This window comes from Tamandua tetradactyla, chromosome 16 (assembly GCF_023851605.1).
Source record: "Tamandua tetradactyla isolate mTamTet1 chromosome 16, mTamTet1.pri, whole genome shotgun sequence".
Lineage (NCBI taxonomy): Eukaryota > Metazoa > Chordata > Mammalia > Pilosa > Myrmecophagidae > Tamandua > Tamandua tetradactyla.
The window spans coordinates 25,598,948-25,625,800 of NC_135342.1; the positions used below are offsets into that span (position 1 = coordinate 25,598,948).

A 26,853-nucleotide genomic window follows, 5' to 3' on the forward strand; every position below is an offset into this window, starting at 1 on the left:
ACTGTTGTGCTCAACCCCACCCAACATACAATAAATGCTCCAGGTAAGCCAACAGCTGATTACTGTTTATCTTCCCCATCCCCAACCCACCCTGTCATGCCAGGGAGAAGTGACTTGATCAGAGAGAAGAAACTCAGCAGCAGCTTCTACCTCACCAAATAAAGTCCGAGTGACTGGGGTCTCATCCTGGCACCCCAGTCTCAGGGAATACAGCCCCTCCAAGGAGAGGTGACTTTGTTAGATGGTGATGTACAAAGGTGTCCACTGAGGCATTGTTTATACCAGCAAGAGACTGGAAACTATCCACTCATCCATCAACAGGGAATGCTGAAATAAACAATGGCACATGTATCCTGGTGGGAGCGGGGGCATTGCAGGTATAAAAAACGATTTGAGGCCTGTCTCTGGAATGGTCTCCAAAATGTTGTTGGTGAAAAAAAGCAAGGTGCAGAAAGAATAATATAATTTAAATAATATAACACATATATAGTTATATATATAGTGTAAAAAAGTGCGGGAATGAGAATAATAACTGGGTAACATTTTATTAAGTTCTTAGCACTGTTCTAAGGGCTTTATAGATATTAAGTTGTTTAGTTCTCAAGCCCAAGAGGTAAGTACTGTTATCCCGTTTCACAGAGTAGCAAACTGAGGCACAGGAAAATGAACTGACTTATCCAGAGCCACATTGCTTGGGAGTGACAGAATTCAGATTTATACCCAAGGACTTTGCCTCTAGTCTATAACTGTAACCACTTCACCATACTTGGTACTGTTTGTGTAGTGCAAAAAGTTAAAGGACACACACACATATATTATTGCTGGCACATGTATAGAACATGACTGAAAGGAGACCTGTGAATTCAATCTATGTAGTCTGAGTATGGGAGAAAGATTTGTGTACTCTTTTGTACCTTTTGAATTTTTTTAGCAAGAACTTTTTTTTCATCTTGAACTGAACAGGGCCTGGTTTCTTTTTCTAGAGGAATTTGAAAAGTGATGAGATTAGGAGCGGAAGCCAGATCACACAAGTGCCTCCCTGGAGTAAGGGATGAGGGAAAAGCAACTGCCTTCCCACCCTGATGCTGCCTTTAGCAATGAGGAGGCAGACTGTGACCTTGGTGAGGAGCCTAGAAGGTTGTGGACTGAGAATGAGCAAGACAGGGGGGTGTTGCTGAGCTTCTGTGGGACAAGGTGACCAACCAAACCCATGTTCAAATCTCAGCTTTGCACTTTCTGAGGGATCTTGGGCAAGTTATATAACTTTGCTGGGCTTCCTTCCCTTACCTGTAAAGTGTGGAGGATTTGTCCAACTCACAGGGTCATAATTACTCTGGGGGGTTAATTATATCAAGGGCTTAGAACAGCATTTAGCACATAGTAAATCGTTTATGAGTCTGGGGACATTTTGACTGTTAAACAAGCTCGTATGACTTTTTACCATGATTTGACAATGTTGAGATCTCCCTCCTTAAAATTTTCTCTTCTCTTACCAATACTACCTACTCCTCTCTGGCACTCTTTTTCTGTCTCCCATTGTAAGCTCGTCTTTCTGCTATCTGGACACTGGTGGCAGGGCCACTGCTTAGCATATGGAGCCTTTATGTTAATTATAAAAAGGCATTCCCTGTGAGCACACGAATATGCCTTTGAACTTCAGTCCTTGTTGCCACCTGACTGCCCAGGCATCCCTCATGTAGGTTCCAACCTCACAACTGTGCATTAGATGGCTTTGACCGATTAATCGGTGCCCATTCTCCCAACCTTCTGCCATTCTAATAGTAGCCCAGTTTTCTTAAAGTATTTAGCAGCCTCCAAACAGAAACTCCAGCCTCAGTCCTGGGAGGTAGGGGTATCCTGAGGAGTCCAGGCTAATCATGGTACCCTATAATTCTGGCCAATGATTGGTTCAGGAATGGACATGTGAGTCTGCTGGGGGGTTTTCGGAAGATTTCCTTGCTTCTAAAGAGACACACATGGGAAGAGATGCCCCTCTTCTTGTACCAGAAATTTGACATGTCTGGTTGTGATGCCTGGACACGTTGGGGCCATGAGGGGAGCCTCTGTAGGGGCAAAAACTTCACCTAAGGGTGCACAGAGCAGAGACAGAGGGAACCTGGGACCAGGAGGCCCTCTCAGAGCTGTGGATTATATCATTCCTGGAGCTCTCACCAATTCTGGACTTCCTGGTACATTATATATTATTTCATTGTTTCAGCCAATGCAAGTAAGAGTTTTGTTACAGTCTAAATATTTTCTGATATAAATACCATAAGGCTGATCTCTTTTCACTGTCTCACAGGGCTGCCACCCACATACTCATGGCATCAGTTCCCTTATCTGTTTCCAGCTTCAACTCATTCTCTGAACCCCAACCCTGGAGGTCCTGTGTCCTCCCAATGCCTCCCCTTTTGTTCCAAAGTAACCTCAGCATCTCCCTCTAAACCTGTTCTTTCTCCCAGGTCCCTATCTCAGGGGCATTTGGCCAATTGACCATTCCTGAGCCTTGGAGGGGCCTCATCTCTCCTTTCCTCTAACCTGTAAAGCCCATGTCTGTCCACTTGACCTCTCGTCACCCTTTGAGTATCCCTTTGCCTACCCCTCCTCTCCGTCTCAGTCCCATCATCTCTTGCTTTGTTCTGCCGAATCTTCCCCTGGGTATCTGACCTCAGTTTCCCCTTCTGGTCCCCTGCATACAGTGGCCAGGGCGGGGAATTTCCTAAAGCCCAAACCTAACCATGAGCCTCTCCTGCTCAAAACCCTTCCAAGACTCTCCAGTGCTGCAGGATTGAGGCCACATTCCCAAGCTTGTCATTTGAGAACACTGAAGATATACGTGCCTATGTTACTTTCCACCCTCCTTCCCCCATTCACTCCATGCTTCAGTCCTTCTGCCCAGAAAATCCTCCCCTTGCCTTTTCTCCTTGCCCACAGTCAATTGATCTATCAAGGCCTTGCTCAAATTCCCTGTGCCTTCTGCAACTTCCACAGGGCTTCGTTCAGAGTAAGAACTCCATGGCTGAGGCCATTGGTGGTAATGCCATTACTGATGGAGGAGGTGACACATAAGATCAGTCACTTCCTAGCTCTGTGGCTAAGACAAGGGATCTCCCCTCCCTGGGCCTGTTTTCATATCTGTGGAAAGAGGATGATAATACTATTTTCCTCATATGTGAAGTATCTAGAACAGGGCCTAGCCAAAGAAAGCATCACAGCATAACATACCAGACTCTTTACAATCATCTTTTGAAGTAGATACTATTAATATTGCCATTTTTACAGATAAGGAAACTGAGAATCACAGAGTTGAAGTGACTGCCCAGGGTCATAGCCAAGAAGCAGCTCAGTTGGGATGTGGACCCAGGCTGGCTGGCTCCAGAGCTCAGTGCACAGAGTGCAGCTAGTGCAGGAAAGCAGGGGCAGCTTTTACAGTGGTGTCATGGCTTCCTTACCACTCAGATCTGGACTAGAATCCTGCCTCAGTTTCCTGCCTGCTAGCTGCTGATGAAGTTCTGTCAACCAGCCCCAAGCCAGGGCTCTCCATACAGCATCATGTTGCTTGGAGATACTCAGGGTAAAAAAGGCAGGTACAACTTCTTTTTCAGTCTACTCCTCATATTTCAAGTCTTAATTCAGTTGTCCCTTCCTCCAGGAAGACTTCCCTGAGCTTCCAGACTGTATCAGGCACATTCCCTGTGCTCCCCCATCCCTGCCCTGACCACTTGGCCTGGGCCTCCCTGGTTCCAGCCCTGGCCCCTCTGCTTTGTGCTCCCTCCACTGCAGCTCTGAGCATTCTGGGCTGTCACTGGTTGGGGGGTGGGTCTGTTTACTGCTCTGTTTACATGAGAACAGGGTACAGGGCCATCCTGACCACTGCTGTGTCTGTAGCCTTGCCCAGCACAGGGTCAAGCATGAAGGAGAGAGTTTTGGATGAGTGAAAATATCCTTCCATTGAACAGATGAAGAATCAAGACTCAGAGAAGGGTGCAGTGTAGCGCCCACAGCATAGCAACAGGAATGAGGTCTGATCCTAGAGCCTGGTAGAGCCAGCAGTTAGTGATCAGCTGAGTGAGAGAGGCAGATGAAGTGTGTAAGAGAATGAAAAAAAGACAGTGAGAAGGAATGACATAGGTAGTAGGAAAGCCAGAGAGCCCACAAGGCCCAGAGTCGGAGAGAAACCAAGAGAAAAGGAAAGCAAGGCAGTGCTGGGTGCTCATGTAGAAGCAGGGCCTGCCAGCCCCTTGCTTCCCAGCCTGCTGCTGTAAAATAAAGGACAGCCAGTTACAGCATCCCATAAGCACCTGTATGTGCATGTCGCCACTGTCATACCATCAGCTCCAGTCCTGTGGGCACCTCGGCCTCAGGCCAGTTCCATTTAGCCCAGGGCACCTACCCCAGCTACCTGGGGATAGAGGCATAATTGGCGTGGCAGCTGGCATTGAGTTGCTGGCGTGGCTCTGGCTGGGCATCCAGAATGTCTACTCGATCATCCTCATCCTCGCTGGTGCCAGCAGGGCAGGGTGTGGGCAGCAGAATGAGCTCTGTGAATCCGTGCAGGTCTGACATGTGGCGGAAAGTCTGAAGCACCAGCACCATGGCCACCAGGCCCAGGAAGAGGTAGGCTGAGAGATGGCAGAAGGTGATGGTGGACTTGGGCTCAGATCCCAGGGCAGGCCCTCCTCCCTGCCCCCCACAGATCCCCGGCCAGCCACCCCACTCACCTGTGACCAGCATCTTGTACAGGGCCCGGTAGGGCTGCCCAGGGGCCTCTCCAGGCACATAGTCACCCAGGCCAATGGTGGATAGGGAGATGAAGCAGAAGTAGAAGGCATCCAGGAAGCTCCAGGCCTCCTCGAGGTAGGCAAAGACTGCCGCTGGCATCAGGAAGCAGATGGTAACCACGACTCCCAGAAGAGCCAGCAGGTGCCAGTGGGCTGCCTGTCGGGAGTCCCAGCCCCAACGCATGCTCAGCCAGGACAGGGGTGCATGGGTCAGCAGTAGTGACAGGCGCTGGGCCGAGGCGGTCAGCAGCAGCATCGTGGCCGGCACACCCAGGAGAGCGAAGACAATGGAGAAGGCCTTGCCTGCGTCGGTCAGCGGTGTGGCATAGCCGTAGCCTGTGGGAAGGGAAATCCTTCTGTCCACTTGGGGTCTGCGGACACCCTAGACCAAGATCTAGTTTCACCTCCAAACCTGCCCCTTCCTCAGTCTCTCCTGTCTTGGGTGATGGCACCTCTGCCCTTTCAGCCTCAGGCTAACAGCCTGTGCCATTCTTGACTTCCCCCACACTCACAGCCACATTCAACCTGTTCTCTTAGCTTTGTAATCCAGACCCTTCCCACTTCCCTCCCTGGTCCTGTCCATCAAAGCAGTCTCCTCCATGGCCTCTGGCTACCCACTATGAATGCTGGAGTCAGATCATGGCCCTCCCTGCTTAGTGCCCTCCTGTGGCTCAATCTCACAGAGAAAAAAGGACAAAGTCCTCAATTGTGGCTCACGGGCCCCGCACCATCTCCCCATCACCTCCCTGACCTCAGCTTCTTCTACTCACCCTATGGCTCACTCTGTTCCAGCTACACAGGCCTCCAAGCTGATAATCCACAGAACAGCATGTTCCCAGCTTTGCACTGGCTGTTCCCATCCCATGGAATATTCTTTCCTCCAGTATCTGCCTACCTCATCCACTCCCAACCTCAGGATTTTGCTCACATCACTTTCCCAATGATGCCTTCGACCAACCTCCTGAATTAAAACTTTAACACCCTTTTTGTAATTTTATAACACATCCTCTAACACACTGTAATATTTACTTATTTGGTTACTGCCTGCCTCCCCATTGGGGTGTCAGCTCCAGGAGTGCAGGGGTTTCTTTCTGTTTTGATATCTGGCACAGAGTAAGCACTCAATAATTGTCCAAATAATGAATGAAGGGTACAGGCTCTAGCTTGGCTTTGAGCCTCAGTTTCCACTACTCTAAAATGGGTGTGACAGGCCCCACCAGGTTCCCATACCACACTGGAACACAGCAAGGCCTGTGTGGGTGTGAACTCCACAAACAGAAACATGATAAAGGAGAATACATTCAGGTGTTGGTGGGCTGGCTTACAGTGGCAATGTCCAATATTAAAATTTCCTTTCTTAATTGACTGTGGTGATGAATGGACAACTATGCTGTGCTACTCTGAGCCATTCATTGTATTCTTGAGATGGACTGTGTGGTGTGTTAATATATCTCAATAAACCTGCTAATCATAAAAAATTAAAAAAAAAAATCTCCTTTCTTTTCTCCGCTCAAACCAAAGGGTCAGAGATATGACAGGGTGGTAAAGGGCCTGGTTTAATTGAAAGAAAAATGTCTTGCCCAAGGACTACAGATCTAGCCCTGTGATCAATAAAGTGTGGATCAATATACTTTTTGGGTATCAATAAAGTATGATCAGTAAAGTGTGATCAATACACGCAGGCAGGCATTTTACCTGTGCCTGTCTTCCATACAAAAAGATCTCACGAACACATGGCCACTGGAATAAAGCCATTTCCCAGACTACCTTACAAGGAAAATTGGCCGTAACTAATTTCTAACCAATGAGATATACACAAAAGAAGCAAGCAACTTCCAGGAAGTATCCTTTCAGGAACGGGATGCCCATCTGACTCCCTTCCTCCTTCTTTCTGCCAGTTGGAACACAGACGTGAAGGCTGGAGCTAAATAGCCACAATGGATCACAAGGTGATATTAGGAATGAAAACCGTGCAGAGGTGTAATGGAGGAGCATGAGACAGAAGGAGCCCTGTCTGTACAGCCTTGAACTGACTACCTTGAATGTGAGCAAGAAATAAACTTCCATATTATTTAAGCCACTGTATTTAAGGGTTTTCTCTTATTACAGCCTGCATTAATATTAAGGGTTTTGATGGAGAAAATCCAGCAGCTTGGCTGAAACATCAGGTATACAAATGACATGAACTCCTTATAAACAGAAGAATCGCAGTTAGAATCAAATAGGGGCCATTAACTTACTACCTCAAAGAGCTGACTTCAAATCAGTCCTTTGCCATTTCTCCCTGAATAACCTCGGCCAAGAGACTCCCCATCTCTGTGCCTCAGTTTTGTACCCTGCAAAATGGGCTCATATATAATCTTACTGGGTTTGGACATGGCATGGTACCTAGCAAAGGCAAGTAAAGAGTTATAGTGACTGGAACACTCACTTCCTCTCACCTGATTCCTAGTTCTAGGCAGGGCTGCCCCTCCATCTGGGGCTACCTGGATTAACTCCAGGTCACTGGTCTTCCTCAGAAGATTTGGGCCTGTTACAAAATTAGGGACACTGTGGGAAGAGTGTTTGAATGATATTTAATTGGTTTTCCATTTCTCTACACTCAGGGCTCCTGGCTTCACTCACAATTATAACTGACTGCTCAACAAACATCAATTATTACCACTACTGAGCACTTCACACACATCATTCTTCTTCAAGCCAAGCCTAAGAGGTAGTGATGAATGTTGGTTAGCAGTATGGGACAATTGGGGTTTAAATCCCCACTCTTCACCTTCCTAGCTGTGTGATCTTGGGTAAGCTATTCAACCTATCTGGGCCTCAGTTTCCATTGCCGAAGAACAAGGCTGTTGTGCTGAAGAAGCTCTGAGTAAAGCACTTATGTGGTAAGACCTCCAGCAGGTTGTTTGTTATTGGGAAATGGGAAGTGTCACTATCCCCTTTTTACAGGTGATGGACATCATGGATGCCTAGAGATGAGCAGCAGCTGAGCAGGGATCCAAACCCAGGTTGCATCTGCAGCCTTAGAACAGGTAAAACTGGTCCAGCCAGGACAAAGAAGAGCAGGTCCCAGAGGTAGGTAGGCTCATTCCAGACGCTGGGATCATTCAGCTCTGCCTTCTGTAGCCTTAGTTTTCCAATCCACATCATAGAGCACCAAAGGCAAAAACCACCCCCTATTACAGTGCTGCTGCTAGGAGGCAGAGTTTAGAGCTGGAGACAGCCCGGTCCCAGCCCCCTCCATCCAAATCCCCAACAAAGAGATAAACAGGAAGTTGGGGGCTGGGGGAGGGCTGCGGGTGGAGGTTGGGACTAACTCTCGAACAAGACAGGGATTTTCCAGGTCTGGGGGTGCAGTGCAAGCGGTGGGAATTCCCAAGGTTGGGGATTCTCAAGGGCTGTGGGAGAATAGGGGCAGAGAGCTCAGGGAAAGTGGTCTGGGGAGTCAGTAATATTAAATCAGGGGCCAGTATCTTGGTTTGAAATGGAACCTGGTTAAGGAGAAGCCAGGCACTGGCGAGTGCATTTTATGGATCACAACTAGGATTGGGAGGGGAGCCCTCAGGCAAAAAGGGCTTCTGAAGAGATGCCTGAGGGAGGTGATGGGAAAGGGGTTGCTAAGCGGAAGATTGGGGAGGGGTCTCAGATTCTTGCTGAGGACTGGCAAGGATGGAGAGCTGTAATGGTCTTGAGTGGATACCGGGGAGGGGCCTAGAATGTCCTCTATGGAAGAGAGAATTTGAGGGTCAAAACAGGCTGTAATTGTGCTGGGGTGGAGAGGGGATCCTAGTGTGGATCTGAAGATTGGAGGGACCCCAGGCCCCCCAAGAGAGTCCCTTGCTTGGGAAGTCTAGGGTAGGTAGGGGTTCTTGGGTCAGGAATAACAGATGCAGAGAGCCAAGGTCCCTAGGCGGGCACCCTGTTGGGGGAAGGGATTCCACTTATACTTGACAAGGTGGAGAGTGCTCAGGTCCCTGATAGCTGAAGGGTGGGAGTCTCAGCAGGGGGACCTGGGTTCAAGATGACTCCCACGTGGAGTCCCTGGTATGGAAAGGGTTGAGAGGTGGTTTGGTGACTGAGGGATGGGGATCTGTCTGGGAGGCCTCTGACTAGAGAGGGGGCAGTGGTCCTTCCTGGACAGTGCTCCAGCTCCCTCCTTGCTGGGGCCCTTTCAAGCACCCACATTTGGGGCCTACTGGGGGGAGGTGTCTCTGAATTGGGAGTTCCAGATTCAGAGAGCACTGAGGATGTCCCTGTTGGGAGAAAATTCCTGGTCCAGAGGAGAGCAGGGGCCCTTGTTGGGGAGAGGTCTAGGTCGGGAGGGGTAGTAGTCTCAGCTGTGGGCCCCTGGTCCTTGCTGAAGCATCCCTATGGGCCTAAGGTCTTGCAGCATTGAGGCACCCTGAGGGTGCCAGGAGGGCTGTGTCTAGAGATTCAGGGTCCCCTGGGAGAAAGTTGAAGGTGTGTTTCCCCATGGGGTAGTGTCTCTATGGCGGTCCCCAGCCCAGAGAGAAAGGCAGATGTTCTTGTATGGTTGAGGTCCAGGCCCTGAGGGGGTGAGGGTCTCAAGTGGTGGGACTCGGTCAGCACTGAAGGTGTCTGAGGGTGATCCTAGGCCCAGAGAGGACTGGACCAGACCCAATTCTCAAGCGGAGTGGGGCCAGAAAATGGGGTCTCAAATGCGTAGTGGAATGAACTCTGAGGGAGGTCCTAGTCTCGGAGGGAACTCGGGGGTTTCCTGCTAGGAGGAAGGGAGTGGGCAAGGAGGGCAAAGACCAGGAGTGTGGGTACTCAGTGTGGGATTTTGAGGGGATCCTAGGCACAGAGGGAATTGGTGTGACCCCTGAATAAGAATATTTCATGAGGGCTTCTCTAGGGGGGCGGAACAGGGTGGGGGGCCCGGGTCCTCACTGGCTTTGGGGAGAAGGCGCTCACGTACCCACGGTGGTGACCAGAGTGCTAGCGAAGAAGAGCGCCGAGGCGAAGTCCCAGGAGGGATCAGAGGCGTTGGCGGTCCCGGACGCGTTGGCGAGCACCGCGCGCCCCAGCCGTCCCGCTGCCAGCACCCGCTCCACGAAGGCGTCCAGGGCGGGAGCGGTCACGCACGGGCTGCGCTGCAGCAGCTGTGCCCGCAGCGCCCCCAGCTCGGCCCGGAGCTGAGCCTCGTGCGGTCTCTCCAGCCGCGCCACAAGCAGCGCCCCCAGCACCAGGTACACGGCGTACACGGCCAGGGAGCCAGCCAGGAGCACGCCCCGCCTCATGGTGCCGGCGGGACCCTCTCCCCGCGTAGCCCCCGGCCGCCCCCCTGACGTGGCCCCCGCCTCCCGGGCGCCGGGCGCCTAGCTTCAGTTCCGGGAGTATTTGAGGCGCGGCCACCCGCGCCCCAAAGAGGAAGTGGAAGAAGAGGGGCGGGCAGGAGTGGAGGAACGTCCCGCCTCTGGGAAACTGAGGCACGCCCAACCGCCAGGTGTTAGTACCCCGAGGGTGGATTCCAGAGCTTCCAAGTCCGAGAGTCCTCCCGTCCTTCCTTTCCTTCCTTCTGTTCTTCCCAGGCGGCGCGGTTCTGCTCCCTGTGTGAGAAAGAATTCGAGTTCTCTTTCCCTCTCGCCGACCGAGGAGTCGCCCCGCCACTTCTCAGGAACACCCGGCACCGCAGTGCACTGCATCAGGTTGTGGCTCCGGGGGCGAGTGCAGCCCTGGCTCCATTCATCAAGTCGTGCGCCCCAAAAATGGGGTTGCGTCCCCACCTGGAGGTGGCGCTTCATTCACCACGGGGGCACCTGGACAGAATGGGCCCTCCTGGACAGAATGGGGATCCCTAGTTTTTCACCAAATCTTTGATCGACTCCAACTTTATGCTTGGTTCTTGGCTAGGCGACCTGGGGCCGCAGTAGCTGGACTCCGCCCTTATGAAGCTTCCAGTCTAATGGGGAGACAGAAACATCAACGGAGAGTGACGGCCCAGGGTGGTCAGGGTTGGGATGGGAGAGACACAGGCAGTATGACCAAGGGCAGGGAAGGAGGAGCCCACAGAAAGTGGCTGATCCAGCCTGGGGAGGTCAAGACTGCTTCCTGAGGAAGGGGATATCTGAGCTGAGACCCAAAGGATGAATAGGACTGAGCTAGGGTCTCTTCTGGCTGAATCACAGATGCATACCTGTATGGGAAATTTTCCTTCCTTTATGTTTCTCCACAACCCCCCTCCAGCTGGAGCTCAGGGCCCTCTGTGGCAGTCTTCTGGATGGCAGCCCAGAATCTTGCCCACATCTGGCTGGTGGAAGAGCCCAGACATGCCCCAGCCACTTCTATTTATAAAACTGTGGTAGTTTTTGGAGCAAAGCCCAACTCAGGACTGACAACCACAGGAAAAGACATCTGAGAATAAAAACAGTAACAGTAGCTGCCAGTAATCAAGGACTTGCACTGAATCCTCAACCCCTCCCATAATAGTCCCATTAAACAATTAAGTTAAGGTTTAAAAATGAAGTAGTCACATAAGCAGTAAGGAGTGAACATGAGGCCAGTAGGAAGCCCAAACTCTTGCTTTAGTAATAAAGAATATTCACAGATGAGATGAATGGAGAAGAGAGTGGGGAGGGCTGAGGATGAGGAGACAATGGGGGGTAGGTACAGAAGAGGCATGGGGGCACCTCACTAACTAAAAAGGACAGCAACTGAATTAGGACTCACAACTGAGAGACCAGAGCAGTCCACAAGGGTCCCCAGAAAAGACAATGCCTCAGCAACAAATCCCAGTATTATCTCGGAGGATGGAGGGAAAGCCACAGTAATGGGGCCACTTGCTGACATCCTTCCGGAGTGTTATCACTGCCCAGAAGACATTTCCACCATTATCTTTGCCTGAGAGAAAAGGAGAGACTGAGGGGGAGGGGGAGACCGAGGAAACTTAATTTTCAGAGCTTCTTGCATGCAGGTGCACTTGTGTGTGTCACGAGTTGCCAGGGTTGTAGAGTGTTTTTCGTGGGCAGGGGCGGCCCAGTTGCAACACAAGAGCATTTTTATGAATTAATTTCTGGGAAATTGCCTAAAGAAATCTTCCAAGAAAGACATCTGGTCTTCCTCATCTCACCTAATTCGTTCGTTTATCTTTTGTCATTCTAAATATTTACTTACATACTTGAGGACTGCCAAAATTATATCAGCATTAGAGCCTACACAACTCCCATTAGGCCCTCGGGAAGAGAAATGGATCTGCCCTTCCCTGCTCCACGCCCTTCAGGGATTCCCCAGTACCCAAAGCTACCCAAATTGAGCGCGTCTACACGGAACTCCATTTCCCATCGACCCATTCGCTCGACGCCTACATTTCCCATCATGGCCGCCACCCCTTCCCCCACCGCTAGGATTATTCCACGCCACCGCCCCCTGCTCTTAGGTCCTGACTCTTTCCTTCACGGGCCCCCAGTCCCCGCCTCTTACTCGCCGTCCAGTTATCCAGGCCTCCATGAGCGGGCGTGGCCTCTGCACGATCGTGACTCTCATTGGCTGTCGTGTCGCCGGGGGCGTGGCTACGGGAGCCGGCGGAGACGTATCAGACAGCGGCTGAGGCGGGGGCGACCGAGGAGGATGCACCCGGCAGGCCTGGCGGCGGCGGCGGCGGCAGAGACGGGTACGCCCCGTCAGCGTAAGTGGCGTACGTGGCTGGCCGGGGTGATCCGGCGGGCAGAGGCGGTCGGGGCCGCGGCGGCGGTTGGCTGGGGAGCTGCAGGTCGGAGGTCAAGAGGTCAGGGATCAGAAGCTTCGAGGTGTGCATAAGCAGGGATGCCAGGTCCAGGTAGGGAGCGCTTTGCGCTCGATTCTTTAAAAAAAAAAAACTGGGGGCAGGATATTGTGTGATGTGTGCAGAGAATTGCAGCTTTCATTCATTCGCTGTTAGTGATCTGCCCTCCCTGCTCATCTTTACGTGGTTCCCCGGTGCCCTATGACTCAGTGCGGCCTTCAAGGCACTCCGAGAACTGGGAGCGGTATGTTAACCCCTCATTTAAGATTTGAACCTGTATTTATTGTACTGTTACTCCCCCTTTCCCATCTGTGTCGATTAGCCTCTCTGAAGCTCCTCTTCATCGCCATGAGAGCGAGTGCACCTCATTTATTCACTTATTCATTCATTCAGTATTTCTTGCCTCAGTTCCCCTTGTGTCAGACCCTGTGCTGGAATTTGGAGATCTGATAGTAACCAGATAGCCCTGGCCCTTACTTTACAGCTCATTTAGTGGCAAGGTGCTAAACTAGGAGGCAAACAAGTTAACAAGACAATTTTGGGAGTGGTAAGGGCTGTAAAAGGAATAAACCAGGAAGGCCTTTCCATTGAGGGAGAGGTGTGATGTGCCCATTCCTACCTTTAACCATTAGTAAGATGCCTGGATGGCCCTGTGCTGGGTGTTGCTGGGGACACAGCAGTGCCTACATAGTCCTGGTTCCTGTCCTCAAGGAGCTTGTACTCCAGAGTAGAAGACAGACTGTGATAGTCCAAAATGATGGCGCTGTGGTGCAGGAAGCACAGACACAGAGGTCAGGGCTGGAACAGGGAAGGCACAGGTGCTGTATTAACTGCCATGGACATTTCCTTAGAACAAGGATATTCACTTATGTAACCATCTTAAGTGCAGTTATCAAGTAAAAAAATTTAACATTGATATAATGCTCACAAACTATATTGCACTTGTCCCAATTGCATACTTCCCAATAATGTCCCTTTTTTTATTTGCATGGGCAGGGACTGGGAATTGAACTCGGGTCTCTGGCATGGCAAGCAAGAACTCTGCCTGCTGAGCCACCATGGCCCACCTCCCAATAATCTCCTTTTGAACCTTTTCTCCTCCCTGATTAAGATTTCATCCAAGATTAGGTTTTGCATTTAATTGTCATCATCTCTTTAGTTGCTTTTTCTTTTTTTTTTTTATTATGGGAACATATATACACAATAAATGTTCCCATCTCAGCCACCGTCTGGTGGAATTAATCTCATTCACAATGTTGCAGACCCCTCATCATTTTCCATGACCAGAAGCATCCCATCTTCCCAAACAGAAATCTTATTATGGAGTTCATTGCTGTGTTTTGTCCCCAGCACCTACAGCAGAGCCTGACACTTAACAGTTGGTCAATAAATGTAGGGATCAGAGAGGTAAGAAAAGCTAGTATGTGTGGTGATTGGGAAACCACAAGAGCAAGGAAGGGTTGAGTCAGACATGGGTGGAACAACAGCTTAGGTGTTGGTAGCGCTGAGAGGCATTTTGGAGGCTGGGTGGGGGCAGAGACCTAAATGCCCAAGATTGAGTGGGTGACAGGAATGAATGGAGGAAGCCATTACACTGAAGCTTTTTATTTTTTTTCAAAACATGTTTTCTTTCTTTTTTTACATTTTTTTTATTGTGAAAAATAATATATATATAAAACAATAAATTTTAAAGTACATTGTAACAAGTAGTTATGGAGCAGATTTCAGTGTTTGATATGAGTTACAGTTCCATAATTTTAGGTTTTTCCTTTTCTCTGTTCCAAGATACTGGAGACTAAAGAAATGTCAATATGATGATTCAGCAGTCATACTCATTTGTTAAATCCTATCTTCTCTGTTATAACTCCTCCTTCTCTTTTGATCTTTCTCACTATCTTTAGGGATATTTGGATGTACCCATTCTAACTTTTTCATGTTTGAATGGGCTTCAATAATATGGAATAGGGGGATGGAACTAGTTGTTCTGAAGAGGCTGGCCCCTCTGAGTTTCAGGACTTATCTGACCTAGGAACCTATTTGGAGGTTGTAGATTTCTGGAAAGTAATCTTAGTGTGTGAAACTTTTGTGGAATCTCAGAGCCTTAGATTTTCTTTAGGGTTGGCAGGAGTGGTTTTGGTTGGGGTTTGGCAAACCATGCATGGAAGCTTTTGAGAGGGAAAAGGGAAGTGGGGCTTGGAGGCATGGGGCAGGATCCAGTGCTTGTTGCTTTTGGATTGAGAAGACCCAGGTTTGTTTTCAGGCTACAAATATTTGAGAGAAAGAGTTGGGGGCTAGTAACTGCTAGTAGGTGACATGGATTGACCGCATTTTAAGTGCCAGGCCAATGGGCTGAGTGGATTATGAGTGTGATGTCACTAGTAAGAATTCTGAAGGCAGGGCCGGTTAACTTCATTCTTCTGAGGAGAAAACTGAGATACAAAGAGACAAAGTTACAAGCAGACTGATTTCCTTTCCCCATCCTGTTATAAGCTTAACACCCTGTTCCCAGTGTCCAAAATGGTCCTTGGCACATAAGAAGACTTCAGTAATTATTTGCTGCAGCAGCACTGGTTAGGAGCATGGGCTCTGGAGCCAGAGTGCAGGGTTCAAATGCCACCATCCCACCTCCTCCATCTCAGTAGGTAGCACTCCCAAGCACTCTGTTACTTGAACGAGAATCTAAGAAAATGTCATTGGCTCCTCCCTCTTCCTTATACTACCCTAACTAAGCACTCCTCCAGCAAGACCTATCTGTCCAATCTCCAGAACCAGTCCACCCCACCACCCTGGTCCCATCCCCCTGCTTCCCACTCAGACCATCTTAGCAGCCTCCTCCCTTCTTGCTGCCTAACAGTCTGTTCCTCTCATGAAGCCAGAGGGGACTTCTAAAGACATTTGATATCTGGCTCTGCCGCATACTATGTGTATGATTTGGGACAAGGGCCTCAACTTTTTTGAGGTTCAGGTTTCCTCATCTGTAAGATGGAGGTGATGATAATAGCATTGACACAAGGGAGTTGTCATGATGCTTAAATGAGTAAATCCATGGTAAGTGTTTAGAATATAGCCTGGCGGGCGGGCCATGGTGGCTCAGCAGGCATTCTTGCTTGCCTGCCGTGCCAGAGGACCCGGGTTTGATTCCCGGTGCCTGCCCATATAAAAAAAAAGAATATAGCCTGGCATGGGGTAAGTGCTCATTTGGGACCTAATTATTCTAATACTTATCCAGTGGATTTAGCTAGACTCCTGCTTTGCTAAATTTGGCCCTTTGCACAAGTCATTTAACTGCTTGGGACTCGATTTCCACATCTATGAAATGAGAATGGCCATTTATTCTTTCCTCCAGCTTTTAGTGAACACGTACCGTCATCCTATTCCAGGCCCCAGAGATTCAGCCATGCATAAGATAAAGATCCCTGCTTTTGCCTATTTATAATTATGCCTAAGAATCACCCCCCAGAGAACCTCTTTTGTTGCTCAGATGTGGCCTTTTTCTCTAAGCCAACTTGGCAGGTGAACTCACTGCCCTCCCCACTATGTGGGACATGACTCCCAGGGGTGTAAATCTCCCTGGCAATGTGGATAGAAGTCCCAGGATGAGGCAGGAGATCATGGGTTTGAGAAAGCCTTCTTGACTAAAAGGGAGAAGAAAGAATTGAGACAAAATAAAGTTTCAGTGGCTGACAGATTTCAAACAGCGTTGAGAGGTTATCCTGGAGATTATTCTTATGTATTATATAGATATCTCCTTTTTAGTTTATGGTGTATTAGAGTGGCCAGAGGGAAGTACCTGAAACTGTTGAGCTGTCTTCCAGTAGCCTTGATTCTTGAAGATGATTGTATAATGATATAGCTTTTACGGTGTGACTGTTAGATTGTGAAATCCTTGTGTCTGATGTTCCTTTTTTTCAGGGTATGGACAGATGATTAAAAAAATAAGGATAAAAATTAAATAATAGGGGGTGATAAAGGATAAACGTTGGGGTAGATTGAAATATTGGTAGTCAGTGAGAGGGAGGGGTAAGGGGTATGGGATATGTGAGTTTTTTCTTTTTATTTCTTTTTCTGGAGTGATGCAAATGTTCTAGAAATGATCATGGTGTACACAAGCTTCAGTTAGACATTGTTACCTATCACAGCTTGCCAACCCCCAACCAGAACATTTCCTACCAATCCTAAAGAATACCTAGGGCATTACAGAAGAGTCTACAAAGTTTCCACGTATTAGGGTAACTTTCCAGAAACCTACAACCTCCAGATGCATCTCTGGACCAGATAAGCCCTGAAATTCAGAGGGGCCAGCCTCTCCAGAACATCAACTTGTTCCATCTTCATCTCATATTATCAGCAGCCCCTTCCAACATGAAAAAGTTAGAATGGCCATAGCCTAAATACCCCTAAAGAGTGAGAGAAAGAGCAAAGGTGGTAGTGGAGTTACACAGAGAAGGTAGGGTTTAACAGATGAGTATGAGTGCTGAATCATTATATTGCTATTTTTTTTAGTCTCTGGTATCTTAAAGCAGCTAGAGGTAAAAACCTGAAATTGTGGAATTGTAACCCATACCAAACTCTGAAATCTGTTCTACAACTAATTGTTGCTATGTGCTTTGAAATTTATTGCTTCTTTGTATGTATGTTATTTTTCACAAAAAATTTAAAAATACAGGTAATAAAATAATCCCTATTTTTTTAAAAAAGATCATGGTGATGAATACACAACTTTGTGATGATTTTGTGAGCCACTGATTGTATACCATATATGGACTGTATGTGGGAGAAGATTTCTCAATAAAAATATTTGAAAAAAAAAGATCCCTGTTTTTGGGGGATTTACAGTCAAATGGAAGAGATCAGACAGTGAACAAAATAAATAAAATATCTACCTTATGAGATGGTGCAGAGTTGTATATAGACAAGCAAAGTAGGAAAGGGGCTGCACAGAGAGATGCAGCGGCAGACAAGATGGTCAGGGACCTCTAGAAAGAGAGGAAGAAGCCATTTGGACATGTGGGGAAGAGCATCTGGCAGAGGGAGCAGCCAGTGCAGAGGCCCTGGGGTGGGAGCGTCTCTGGTGTGTCCAGGGAGCATCAAGAGGCCCTTGTGGCTGTAGCCAAGTGAGGGAGAAGGAGTGTAGGGGGAGGTGTGGACAGAACCCGTGCCTGTAAAAGCTTAGTACAGGATGGTGGACACAGTAGGCCCCAGGGCATAGGTGCTATCAGCATCACCACCGTCATCATCATTATTGTTATTTAGACAGAGGAAAGTCTGGATAGTGGCAGGCAGGCAAAGCCTGCACTTGACGACCCATCCAACCACAACCAGCGCCCTTCCCGGAGCACTTGCCTTTGCTGGGGTAGGAGAGTGAGGGAGAGCTCCTGCAGGAAGAATGAGGTGCCGCACCCCACTTCCCCTACAGCCTCGAAGCGGAGGATCCCTGTGTCCCAGCCAGGCATGGCTGACCCCCACCAGCTTTTTGACGACACGAGTTCGGCCCAGAGTCGGGGCTATGGGGCCCAGCGGGCACCCAGCGGCCTGGGCTACCCCGTAGCCTCCACCTCGCCACCAGCGGCCTTCCTGGCTGATCCTGTGTCCAACATGGCCATGGCCTATGGGAGCAGCCTGGCTGCCCAGGGCAAGGAGCTGGTGGATAAGAACGTGAGTGGGCGGGTGCTGGCGGGGGTGGGGTGAAGGGGGGGCATGGGGGCCACAAAGCCTCAGGCTCAAGCTCTGTCTCCTAGATTGACCGCTTCATCCCCGTCACGAAGCTCAAGTATTACTTCGCTGTGGACACCATGTATGTGGGCAAAAAGCTGGGCCTGCTTTTCTTCCCTTACCTGCACCAGGTCAGTACCAGTCCTCAGCTGCATGCTGCGTGACCCCTCAGGGTCTGGCCAGCCTGTGGGGGGTCAGGGGCAGGATGTAGATTTGCCCCGAGGGAGGGTCTGCCTGCCGGGTGGGAGGAACCAAGCTCCAGGGTCCTGCCCTTGCCCTACTCTCCCCCTCAGGACTGGGAGGTGCGATACCAGCAGGACACACCAGTGGCCCCCCGCTTTGACGTCAATGCTCCTGACCTCTACATTCCAGGTTCCCCCCAGCTCCTCCCCATGGTGTCTTCCCTCTGGGTGGGCACATTGGGGGCAGAGGTTTGGGTGCCCAGAGGCCCCAGAATGACCCTGCTTCCTCTGATCAGTGTCCGTGTATCTGTCTGCTTCCCCCAGCTATGGCTTTCATCACCTACATCTTGGTGGCTGGCCTTGCATTGGGGACCCAGGACAGGTAAGAAGGGCCAGGACCAGAGGGGTAGGGTGGGGTTTGGAGGCTGAGGCGCAGCCTCCATCCCCCAGAACAGCCCTGCTATGTTCCCAGTCAGTTCAGGCCAGAGCCCTGGGCTTCCCCTCAGTATCACTCTCACCTCTTCCCTCTTTCATGCCTCTAGTCTTCCATTTGGTTCCCACCACCAGATCCATCTTAATCTTGCTGTCTCCTAATGAGCTGCCCCTCCCCACATCGCGTCCCCCCCCCCCCCACACACACACACTCTCTGCACTGCCACTCCAACACCTGCAGGGAGGTCTTGTCCAAGAGGCTGGCCTGGCCTTGGCCTGCCCTGCTCAGGGGCTGTCCATAGCTTCCTTGTCCCTGGGCCAAGACCTAGCTCCTTAGCCCAGCACTGCCAAGCTGACCCACCCTCTCTCTGCCCCCACCACTCTGGTCCTCTAGCCATTCCTGCCTCCCCAGGGCCTCTGCATACCCACTTCCTTTAGCTCAGGATCTTTTCCTCCCCTATGTCACCATCACCTTCCAAGTACCAGCTCATTTATAATGTGTCTATTCCAATGTCACTTTGTCAGGGAAGCCTTCCCACCTCTGCACAGGCCAAACCTCCTGCTTCTTGCTCATAGTCCCTTGTTCATTTCCTTTGAGACTCTGAAAACAACTGCCGCTAGAATCAATTAATTATTGAGGCACTGGGAATATGGCAGGGACCAAAACAGACAAGGGCCTTCTTCTCTGAATAGCTCCTTACTTCTGCAGGACTCAGCTGGTGTCCCATCCTCTAGGAAGCAATCTCTAATCTCCTCCTCACCCCAGAATGGGCTAATGCTTCCTTTGGGCTCCCACAGCCCCCTGTGCCTCCCCTATCCTGGTCCTGATCCCTCTGCCTGTGCCTCCCCCATCCTGGCCCTGATCCTTCTGGGCTATCACTGTCTGGGGACACTGTCAGTGTCTTTCTACCCTTATGGACTGGTATTTCAGTGAGAATAGGGCCCAGGTCCATCTTGGTCACCCTTCCACCCTATCTCCAGCAAATGGCTGGGCCCAGGCAGATGCTTAGGAAGAATCTGAGCTGGCCAATTGAATAACAGAGCATGGGTGCTGGCAGGTTCTCACCAGACCTCCTGGGGCTACAGGCCAGCTCGGCCTTGGCCTGGCTGACACTGGAGGTGCTAGCCATCCTGCTTAGCCTCTACCTGGTCACTGTCAACACAGACCTCACCACCATCGACCTGGTGGCCTTCTTGGGCTACAAATATGTTGGGTAAGTGCTTCCTTCCTCCCCCGTCTCCTCCACACCTGCCAGCTCCAGCCCCCAGGTCTCTCCCTCAGACCAGGCTCCCTCTTCTGCCCTCCAGGATGATCGGCGGGGTCCTCATGGGTCTGCTGTTTGGGAGGACAGGCTACTACGTGGTGCTGGGCTGGTGCTGCATGTCCATCTTTGTGTTCATGGTGAGCTGGGGGCTCAGGGCAAGGTGAAACTGGCGGTGCAGGCCTCCTGGGCACAGATGAGGTCCTGAGGGTTTCAGGCAGGGAGTCTGGACCCCTAAAGAGTCCTTGGTAAGGGAGGCCTTCCTGGAAGAGGATCCTTCCTGTTCCTCTTTGCCTGAGGAGAGTGAGAAGCCAGACAGGGTGCTAGGGTCAGGGAACACTAACATGCAGTATGCCAGGCTGGGCCCACCCTTCCCTCACCCTCACCCCACTCTCCTTACATGTGAGCCACTTCCTGTCAAAATTTGTGAGGATGCAAAAGTTGCAGCATTCCCAGAAGTTGATTCTCTGAGAGCCTGTCCAGCTGGAGTGAAGTTACTAAGCTTAGGTTTGGTTCCAGCTTCACTGCAACCTGGGCAAACCACTCTTTAAACCTCAGTTTCCCCTTTTTTAAAGTGGAGGTGATAATTGCACCCATTTCTTACTGTACTGGGAGGATTCTGTGTGAGCATGTGAGAAGAAGGCAAAAAACTGGTGGGTGGTGGGCCAAATCTAGCCCTAGGCCAAACCTGGACTTAGATGTCATCGTTTAAAAGTTAAAAAAACAAAAACAAAAGACATTTCTGGCTTGTCTTAAAAAATTGTCCTTGGCCAACACCAGCCAGCATTTCTATGTGTGCCACGGCTAAGGCTGAGTCTCAGCACCCCTTCAGCAGGTACCCACGATGGCACTGACCACCTCACACACATTTATGTTCGTTGCTTGGCATTTGGGTTTGGAGCCCTCCTGGGAGGTTTAACTCATAGGTCCTTGCCAGAAGCAAGTCCTCATCATCTGTTAGGGATTTCGGGAAAACCGAGGCCCCAGAGGAGCAGACTTTGTGTCCTTCTGTCCACCATGGACAGATGAGGAAAGTGAGGTCACATAGGGCTGTGACCTTGTCTCCAGCTCCTACTATATGGATACAGAAACTGGGGGCTGGAGAAGAGCAGGGACTTGGCCTGGTTGTGTTGTCCTTAAGGGGGCAGAAGCTAGGAGGAGGCCCAAGCGCACCGCCCCAGGCCTACCCCTTGACCCTGGTCTTCCCCAAACCCCACCCCAGATCCGGACACTGCGTCTGAAGATCCTGGCGGAAGCGGCCGCAGAAGGGGTCCCGGTGCGCGGCGCGCGGAACCAGCTGCGCATGTACCTTACGATGGCCGTGGCGGCAGCGCAGCCTCTGCTCATGTACTGGCTCACCTTCCACCTGGTGCGGTGAAGCTCCGCCCCCTCGCCCCCCTCCCCCCCGCCGCTGGAAGCTTCCCAGCCGCGGCGCCCAGGGCCTCTGCGCGCCGCCGCCAGCGTGGTGGTCTCAGGTCGGCCCGCCAGCCCCCAGGCCCGCCGAGTCTGCCACAGGCGCCGCCCGTCGCCTAGCGTCTCCCGCTCTGTCCCCCATCCTCCAGGTGCGCAGCGATCCCGCGCTGCACAGGCCGCAGCCGGTCGCCACCCGCTCACGGAGTGCGGCCGCAGTTAAAGAAACAATAAACCCCAACGGGCATTAGCGAGGCAGTGTCTCCTTGGCCTGGCGTGTGGGCTGACCGGCAGGGGGCGGCCTAGCCCTGGGGGGACAGGGCGGGCGACGGGGAACAGCAGTGGGAAAGGGCGGGTAAGGAGATTGGCGGAGTGGGTAACCTAGAGACAGCGGGGAAGGTTTAACGAGCCCCTCCCAGGCCCAGTCAGTGAGCAGCCGCCTTCTTCTCCTTCCCCTTTTTCCCTTTCTCCTTCTTCTCCTTCTTCCCCTTCTCCTTCTCCTTCTTCACTTTGGGCTTCTTGGCCTTGGGCGTACGTCCATGCTGCTCTGATCCCGCAGTATGGGGCTGTGAGGCCTAAAGCAGCCGGGGTGGGAGGGAAAATAGATGGTTTCTGGCTGCGAGTGGGGACCCGAGCCCGCGCTCGCGCTGTAACTGGAACCCTCACCCGGGGCGCAGGGCGCTTGCTCGGGCCTGGGATGGAGGTGGGAGAACTTACCTTAGGTTCCGACTCTGAGTCGCTGGGGCTGCTCCCGGAGTCTGAGGAGCTGCTGTGACTCTGCTGGTGGAAGGCGTGACAGTGAGGCCTGGGGGCCCTTTGCCCAATCCATCGCCCCCAGGTTGGAAGCCCAGGGCTCGGCAGGGTCCTGGGATCAAAAGTAATTCTTGTGCCTTCTTCCCGCGGGATGTATTGAAATGACTTACCCTGAGATTAGCAGCTGCTCCTGCTACGTTGTGGGAGCTGTGCTTGGGATCTCCCTCCTGACCCGCCCCCGCGGGTTTCTTGGAAGTGGTCGCCAGAGCTGCGGAGAGAAGAAGAGCTGGGTGTGTTGGTGCAGGTGGCGGGGGAGTGCCCCTTGGTGAGCTTGAGTCTGGTGCCCCATATCTGAAGTCCCGCATTCCCCAGGAGCGCACCTGCCGACAGGTTGAACTCCATGGTGGTGAGGAAGGTTATATCTGGAGGGCCAGGAGGGCCTGGACAGTCTGCTGCCGGGGGTAAGGAGGAGCAGTGGGACCTGCCTGCCAGGAAGACTCAGGAGCCTGTCCAACCTTTGTCCCGAAGCTTAGCCCTGACTCACCACCCCACCCAGCACCGCCCAGCTTGGTCTCACTGTGAGAGGAGGGTGGGCAGTAGTCAACTTTCCCTGGGAGTCTTGGTTGGTGAGGTGGCCGTCTGTGGATGGGGTCCTCCAGGGAGAAGGGGGGAAACTAGATTTCTGGGAAGAGAAGGGGCTGGAGTTGTGATAAGCTTTCCCCCAATGGGCCAGGTGTCCACTTTTGAAGAAATGAGAGGGAGGGTGCTGGCCCATGCCCCTCTGCGTGCCATGATAACATCAACACACCCCCTGCCGTGCCCTGCCCTGCATGCTGGGCACTGTTCCAAGGGCTGTGTGTGCATTTAGCCACTATTAGCAATCCTCTAGTTTGATGAGAAGCAGTATCTGAAGGGGTGGAGAGTGTGGACTTGGAACCATCTGCTGAATTTGAGGAGTCACTTAGCAGCTGGCTGACCTTGGGAAAGTCGTTTTCACCTCTGTCCCTCAGTTTCCTCATCTGTAAAGTGGGATGATGACAGCTACCACATGAGGTTGTCGAGAGAATCAAATGGGTTAATAATCTCTTAGAATGATGCCTAGCACTGAGTAAGTGCTTTATAAGATCATTGAAAAAATAAAAGGTAGGTATTGTTTCACTCCCTATTTTACAGACGAGGAAACGGATGCACCAGCATTCCAGTAAGTTGATGAGGGGCAAATGTAGCATGAGCAAGCCAGAACTGGGGCTCTCAGTGAAAGGAGCAGCCAGACGAGCCCAGCCTTTCCCCCAACTCCAGGCCGGGCGCAGGTCCCAAGGGAAGAGGAGCTGTATGCTCATGGTTGTGAGGCTGGGGTCCTTGTGCAGCCCTTTCCAGCCCTGCTGTGCCACCAGCAATGGGGCTGCTCCTCCCTGCAGGGAGTGGCCCCACAGGGCCTGTGTCTAGGCAGCAGCAGGAGGCAGAGGCTGAGGCCTGGGGATGTTGCAGTAACAGCTGCCCATGCCCTGGCTCCACTCAGGTCTTCCACTCCTGCATCCATTCCTCAGCGGGGCCTACCCTTAGGGCCAGCTCCACGGAGCCTCACTCCACTCCTTTCCCCTACTTGATGTCACCAGAGCTCTTTTACGACCTGATCTTTTTTTTTTTTAAAGTCATTTATTGATTTTTCTTTTTACATGGGCAGGCACCAGGAATTGAACCCGGGTCCTCTGGCATGGCAGGCAAGCATTCTTGCCTGCTGAGCCACCGTGGCCTGCCCACGACCTGATCTTTTTTAAGCCACATTCATTCATCCAGTATATATTTATTGAATACCTACTATGTGCCTGGCACAGTTCAAGTACTGGGGAACAAAATGGGTAAAAATGCCGTTCCCATGGAATTGACATTTTAGAGGGGAGATAAACAAGAAACAAGGTAAAATATATGCTAAGTTAGACAAAAACTGGAAACTAAATGTCTGTCTGAGTGGATTGACAATATGGTATTTCCATATGATGGAATACTGTCCAGGAGTTAAAAAGAACAAATCCATGAGCCAGGCTACAGCATGGATGAACTTAAAAAACCTGTGAGGTGGAAGAAGCCAGACACAAGAGACCATATACTGTGAATCTATTTATATGAAATGACCAAAAAAGGCAAAATTATAGTACTTGCTGGAGTTGGCAATGGGAATTAACTGGAAACAGGCCTGAGGAATGTTAGTAGGGGGATGAAGATATTCTAAAACTGATTTTATGGTAGTGGTTGCACCACTCGGTAAAGATGTTAAAAATCATTGCTTTGTATGCTTGAGAGGGGTGAATTTTATGTAGCGTACACCTCAATAAAAACTGTTTTAGAAAAATAATACATCCTGTCCAGCTGGTCACAGCTGGGAAGGTGGCGATGGCCGGGGCAGCACCCGAGGAACAGTTGGTGCGCTGATGCTCCCAGCAGTTATGGGAAACTTTTGACTTGGATGTCAGCAAGGAGATCATGCAGTATATTTTGTCAATTGAGAGTGCTGAGGAGATATGAGAATATGTTACTGACCTCCAGGGAAATGAAGGCATAAAAGGTCAATTCTTAGAAGAGCTTCTAATCAAATGACAAAATAATGATCTTGGACTGATATCTGATCCTTTGCAACAGAGCTTCAAAAGTGACATTTCAGCTGGGTAGAGATCAGGCCAGCTAAATAGGAGTAGGCGGAAAGGGAGAAACAAGAAGTTCCTACATTTGCTGAACCTGACACAACCATAGAGGTCAGAACACTTTTTGATTTGGCCAAAGCACAAGAGAACAGCAGCTCCTTAAAGAAGACAAAGTTTGTCAATTTATATACAAAAGAGGAGCAGGACAGGCTTGCAGTCCTGCTCTCTAGTCGCCACCCATGTGATTGCCTGGGCCAGAAGCACAAGCTCATCAATAACTGTCTCATTTGTGGGCGTATTGTTTGTGAACAAAAGGGCTCTGACCTCTGCTTATTCTGTGGCTTTCTGGTATTTCCTCATGCAGAACAGGATATTTTTCAGCATGACTCAAACAAGAACCAGAAATTGTAGAAGCTTATGTCAGGGATGGAGAATTCTGGAAAGGTGGACATCTCCTTCTTCAGGAATCTCGAATTAAATCTGGTCTGGAAAAGGCTGTCAAACACAAAGACAGACTGTTAGAATTTGACAAAACTAGTATTTGAAGGACTCAGGCCATTGATGAAAGGTAGATTACTTTGCCAGTGATTGCAATGTGTAGTTGTCCAAAATTGAGTGGGGAGCTCTCAGAAATGAGGAATTGCTGGGAGAACCTCAACATGCCGCTTGACTCTCTAAGAAGATCACCACTGATTTTGCAGGCAGGAAGATCCTGGAAGAAGAAAATCCACTAGCAGAGTATCACAGCGAACTAGATGAGCAATATAGGTCATTACCAATGGAACCTTTAACCAGCCAGTCAGCAAAATTGGATAAATTTTCTGAAGAACTTTTGGGAGTTCTGGTGAATCCTAACTTGCACCAGCCCCCAGAAGGCTTTCCATTCAGTAGGATCAGAACTAGAGCTCACCTCGTATTGGCACCGGTTGCAAATCCAGGACCAAGTAATTTCAGGAAGGCTTTGATGAAGCACCAGCCTTGGGCTTCTCTGCTTGTTAAAGGGATTAGAAGGGTGGAGGGTGGAACCTGGCACACTCTTCACAGAGGATGCCTTTGGATAGTAGCCACAGCCAAAAAAACCCTCCACTCAAGAAGTCTCAGAACTCCAGGCTACATATTGCCATCTTCGTGGGAAAGATTTAGAATTTCCCAGTGCCAGTCCATCTGCCTGTCTTCTGGGTTGTATGGCCCTAACTGACTGCTTGTCCCAGAAGCAATTAAAAGAACAGTGCATAGAAATCAGTTCAAAATCTGATTTTCCATTAGTTTTGTTGATGTTATTGTTTTGTTTTGCTTTTAACTTTTAAAATTGTATAATAAAACATATGCACAAAGCAAAGCAAGAAAGCAATAGTTTTCAAAGCTCTCTTCAGCAAGTAGTTACAGGACAGATCCCATGTTTGTCTTAGGCTACCATACCATCATATCAGATTTTTCCTTCTAGCTGATCCGGAACATTGGAGGCTAGAGGAATAAATATTTTTTTTTATCATCATGATTGACTGTTTTTTCTTTTTTGTGAAAAATAACACATGCAAAAAAAGCAATGAATTTCAAAGCACAGCGCAAAACTTAGTTGTAGAACAGATTTCAGAGTTTGGTACGGGTTACAATTCCACAATTTTGAGTTTTTACTCTAGCTGCTCTAAGATACTGGAGACTAAAAGAAATATCCATTTAATGATTCAGCAATCATATTCGTTTGTTAAACGCTACTTCTCTATAACTACCATCACCATTCATCTTTCTAGCCCTTTCTTTAGGGGTATGTGGGCTATGGTCATTCTAACTTTTTCATGTTGGAAGGCACTGTCAATAATGTGGAGGAGGAAGATGGAACTATCTGATGTTCTGGAGAAGTCTCCATTTGTTGTTATCTGCACAAATCCCCAGCAAATGATTGTGAAGTTTCCTATTAAAGGAAATTTAAAAATCTGGAAA

At 50.1% G+C, this 26,853-nt stretch overlaps 3 protein-coding genes, 2 long non-coding RNA genes and 1 pseudogene across 16 annotated transcripts in view; 4 read left to right on the top strand and 2 right to left on the bottom strand.

Moving 5' to 3' along the window:
- LOC143659250 (uncharacterized) overlaps positions 1–6,852 on the top strand; it is a 34,343-nt gene extending 27,491 nt beyond the window's left edge. Inside the window, exon 3 of the long non-coding RNA XR_013163482.1 lies at positions 6,680–6,852. This is a non-coding gene — a long non-coding RNA (uncharacterized LOC143659250). The remainder of the gene's footprint in view (positions 1–6,679) is intronic.
- KCNK6 (potassium two pore domain channel subfamily K member 6) lies at positions 3,218–12,415 on the bottom strand. Of its 3 annotated transcripts, XM_077132006.1 has the most exons (4): positions 12,222–12,404; positions 9,721–10,351; positions 4,722–5,117; positions 3,218–4,622 (listed from the first exon to the last, which is right to left on the bottom strand). In XM_077132006.1, exons 2-4 carry the CDS (start codon positions 10,040–10,042, stop codon positions 4,399–4,401), a joined length of 942 nt encoding a protein of 313 aa, XP_076988121.1. In that variant the 5' UTR covers positions 10,043–10,351; positions 12,222–12,404; the 3' UTR covers positions 3,218–4,398. The 3 variants fall into 3 exon arrangements, with proteins under 3 accessions (XP_076988121.1, XP_076988119.1, XP_076988120.1); XM_077132004.1 differs by having other exon boundaries at positions 3,218–5,117; positions 12,222–12,415; XM_077132005.1 differs by lacking the exon at positions 12,222–12,404 and having other exon boundaries at positions 3,218–5,117; positions 9,721–10,433.
- Positions 7,421–10,707, top strand: LOC143659249 (uncharacterized). Its single transcript, XR_013163481.1, has 3 exons — positions 7,421–7,576; positions 7,731–7,856; positions 10,334–10,707. It is a non-coding gene; the product is annotated as an uncharacterized LOC143659249 (long non-coding RNA).
- YIF1B (Yip1 interacting factor homolog B, membrane trafficking protein) lies at positions 12,229–21,772 on the top strand. Of its 6 annotated transcripts, none has more exons than XM_077132000.1 (9): positions 12,458–12,576; positions 12,733–12,766; positions 17,939–18,177; positions 18,261–18,365; positions 18,528–18,606; positions 18,741–18,798; positions 19,907–20,062; positions 20,157–20,250; positions 21,333–21,772. In XM_077132000.1, exons 3-9 carry the CDS (start codon positions 17,974–17,976, stop codon positions 21,486–21,488), a joined length of 852 nt encoding a protein of 283 aa, XP_076988115.1. In that variant the 5' UTR covers positions 12,458–12,576; positions 12,733–12,766; positions 17,939–17,973; the 3' UTR covers positions 21,489–21,772. The 6 variants fall into 6 exon arrangements, with proteins under 6 accessions (XP_076988111.1, XP_076988112.1, XP_076988116.1 ...); XM_077131998.1 differs by having other exon boundaries at positions 12,459–12,576; positions 12,679–12,766; XM_077131996.1 differs by lacking the exons at positions 12,458–12,576; positions 12,733–12,766 and adding an exon at positions 12,229–12,435.
- On the bottom strand, positions 21,535–22,787 carry C16H19orf33 (chromosome 16 C19orf33 homolog). Of its 5 annotated transcripts, none has more exons than XM_077132011.1 (4): positions 22,654–22,787; positions 22,444–22,541; positions 22,238–22,297; positions 21,535–22,095 (listed from the first exon to the last, which is right to left on the bottom strand). In XM_077132011.1, the coding sequence occupies exons 1-4, from the start codon at positions 22,673–22,675 to the stop codon at positions 21,946–21,948; spliced, it is 330 nt and encodes a 109-aa protein (XP_076988126.1). In that variant the 5' UTR covers positions 22,676–22,787; the 3' UTR covers positions 21,535–21,945. The 5 variants fall into 5 exon arrangements, with proteins under 5 accessions (XP_076988126.1, XP_076988124.1, XP_076988123.1 ...); XM_077132010.1 differs by having other exon boundaries at positions 21,536–22,095; positions 22,238–22,300; XM_077132009.1 differs by having other exon boundaries at positions 22,238–22,541.
- LOC143659245 (activating signal cointegrator 1 pseudogene) lies at positions 21,884–26,853 on the top strand (annotated as a pseudogene).

Excerpts from the sequence above, each read along its gene's own strand:
- C16H19orf33 (XM_077132007.1), bottom strand. The coding sequence starts at position 22,638 with ATGCGGGACTTCAGATATGGGGCACCAGACTCAAGCTCACCAAGGGGC. Across the intron at positions 22,301-22,443 it reads GAGCAGCTGCTAATCTCAGG|CAGAGTCACAGCAGCTCCTC; the intron begins GTAAGTCATTTC and ends GCCTTCCACCAG. Across the intron at positions 22,096-22,237 it reads ACTCAGAGTCGGAACCTAAG|GCCTCACAGCCCCATACTGC; the intron begins GTAAGTTCTCCC and ends CGGCTGCTTTAG.
- YIF1B (XM_077131996.1), top strand. The coding sequence starts at position 12,369 with ATGCACCCGGCAGGCCTGGCGGCGGCGGCGGCGGCAGAGACGGGTACG. Across the intron at positions 12,436-17,938 it reads GCCCCGTCAGCGTAAGTGGC|CCTCGAAGCGGAGGATCCCT; the intron begins GTACGTGGCTGG and ends CTTCCCCTACAG. Across the intron at positions 20,063-20,156 it reads TTGGGCTACAAATATGTTGG|GATGATCGGCGGGGTCCTCA; the intron begins GTAAGTGCTTCC and ends TCTGCCCTCCAG.
- KCNK6 (XM_077132004.1), bottom strand. The coding sequence starts at position 10,042 with ATGAGGCGGGGCGTGCTCCTGGCTGGCTCCCTGGCCGTGTACGCCGTG. Across the intron at positions 5,118-9,720 it reads CACTCTGGTCACCACCGTGG|GCTACGGCTATGCCACACCG; the intron begins GTACGTGAGCGC and ends CCCTTCCCACAG.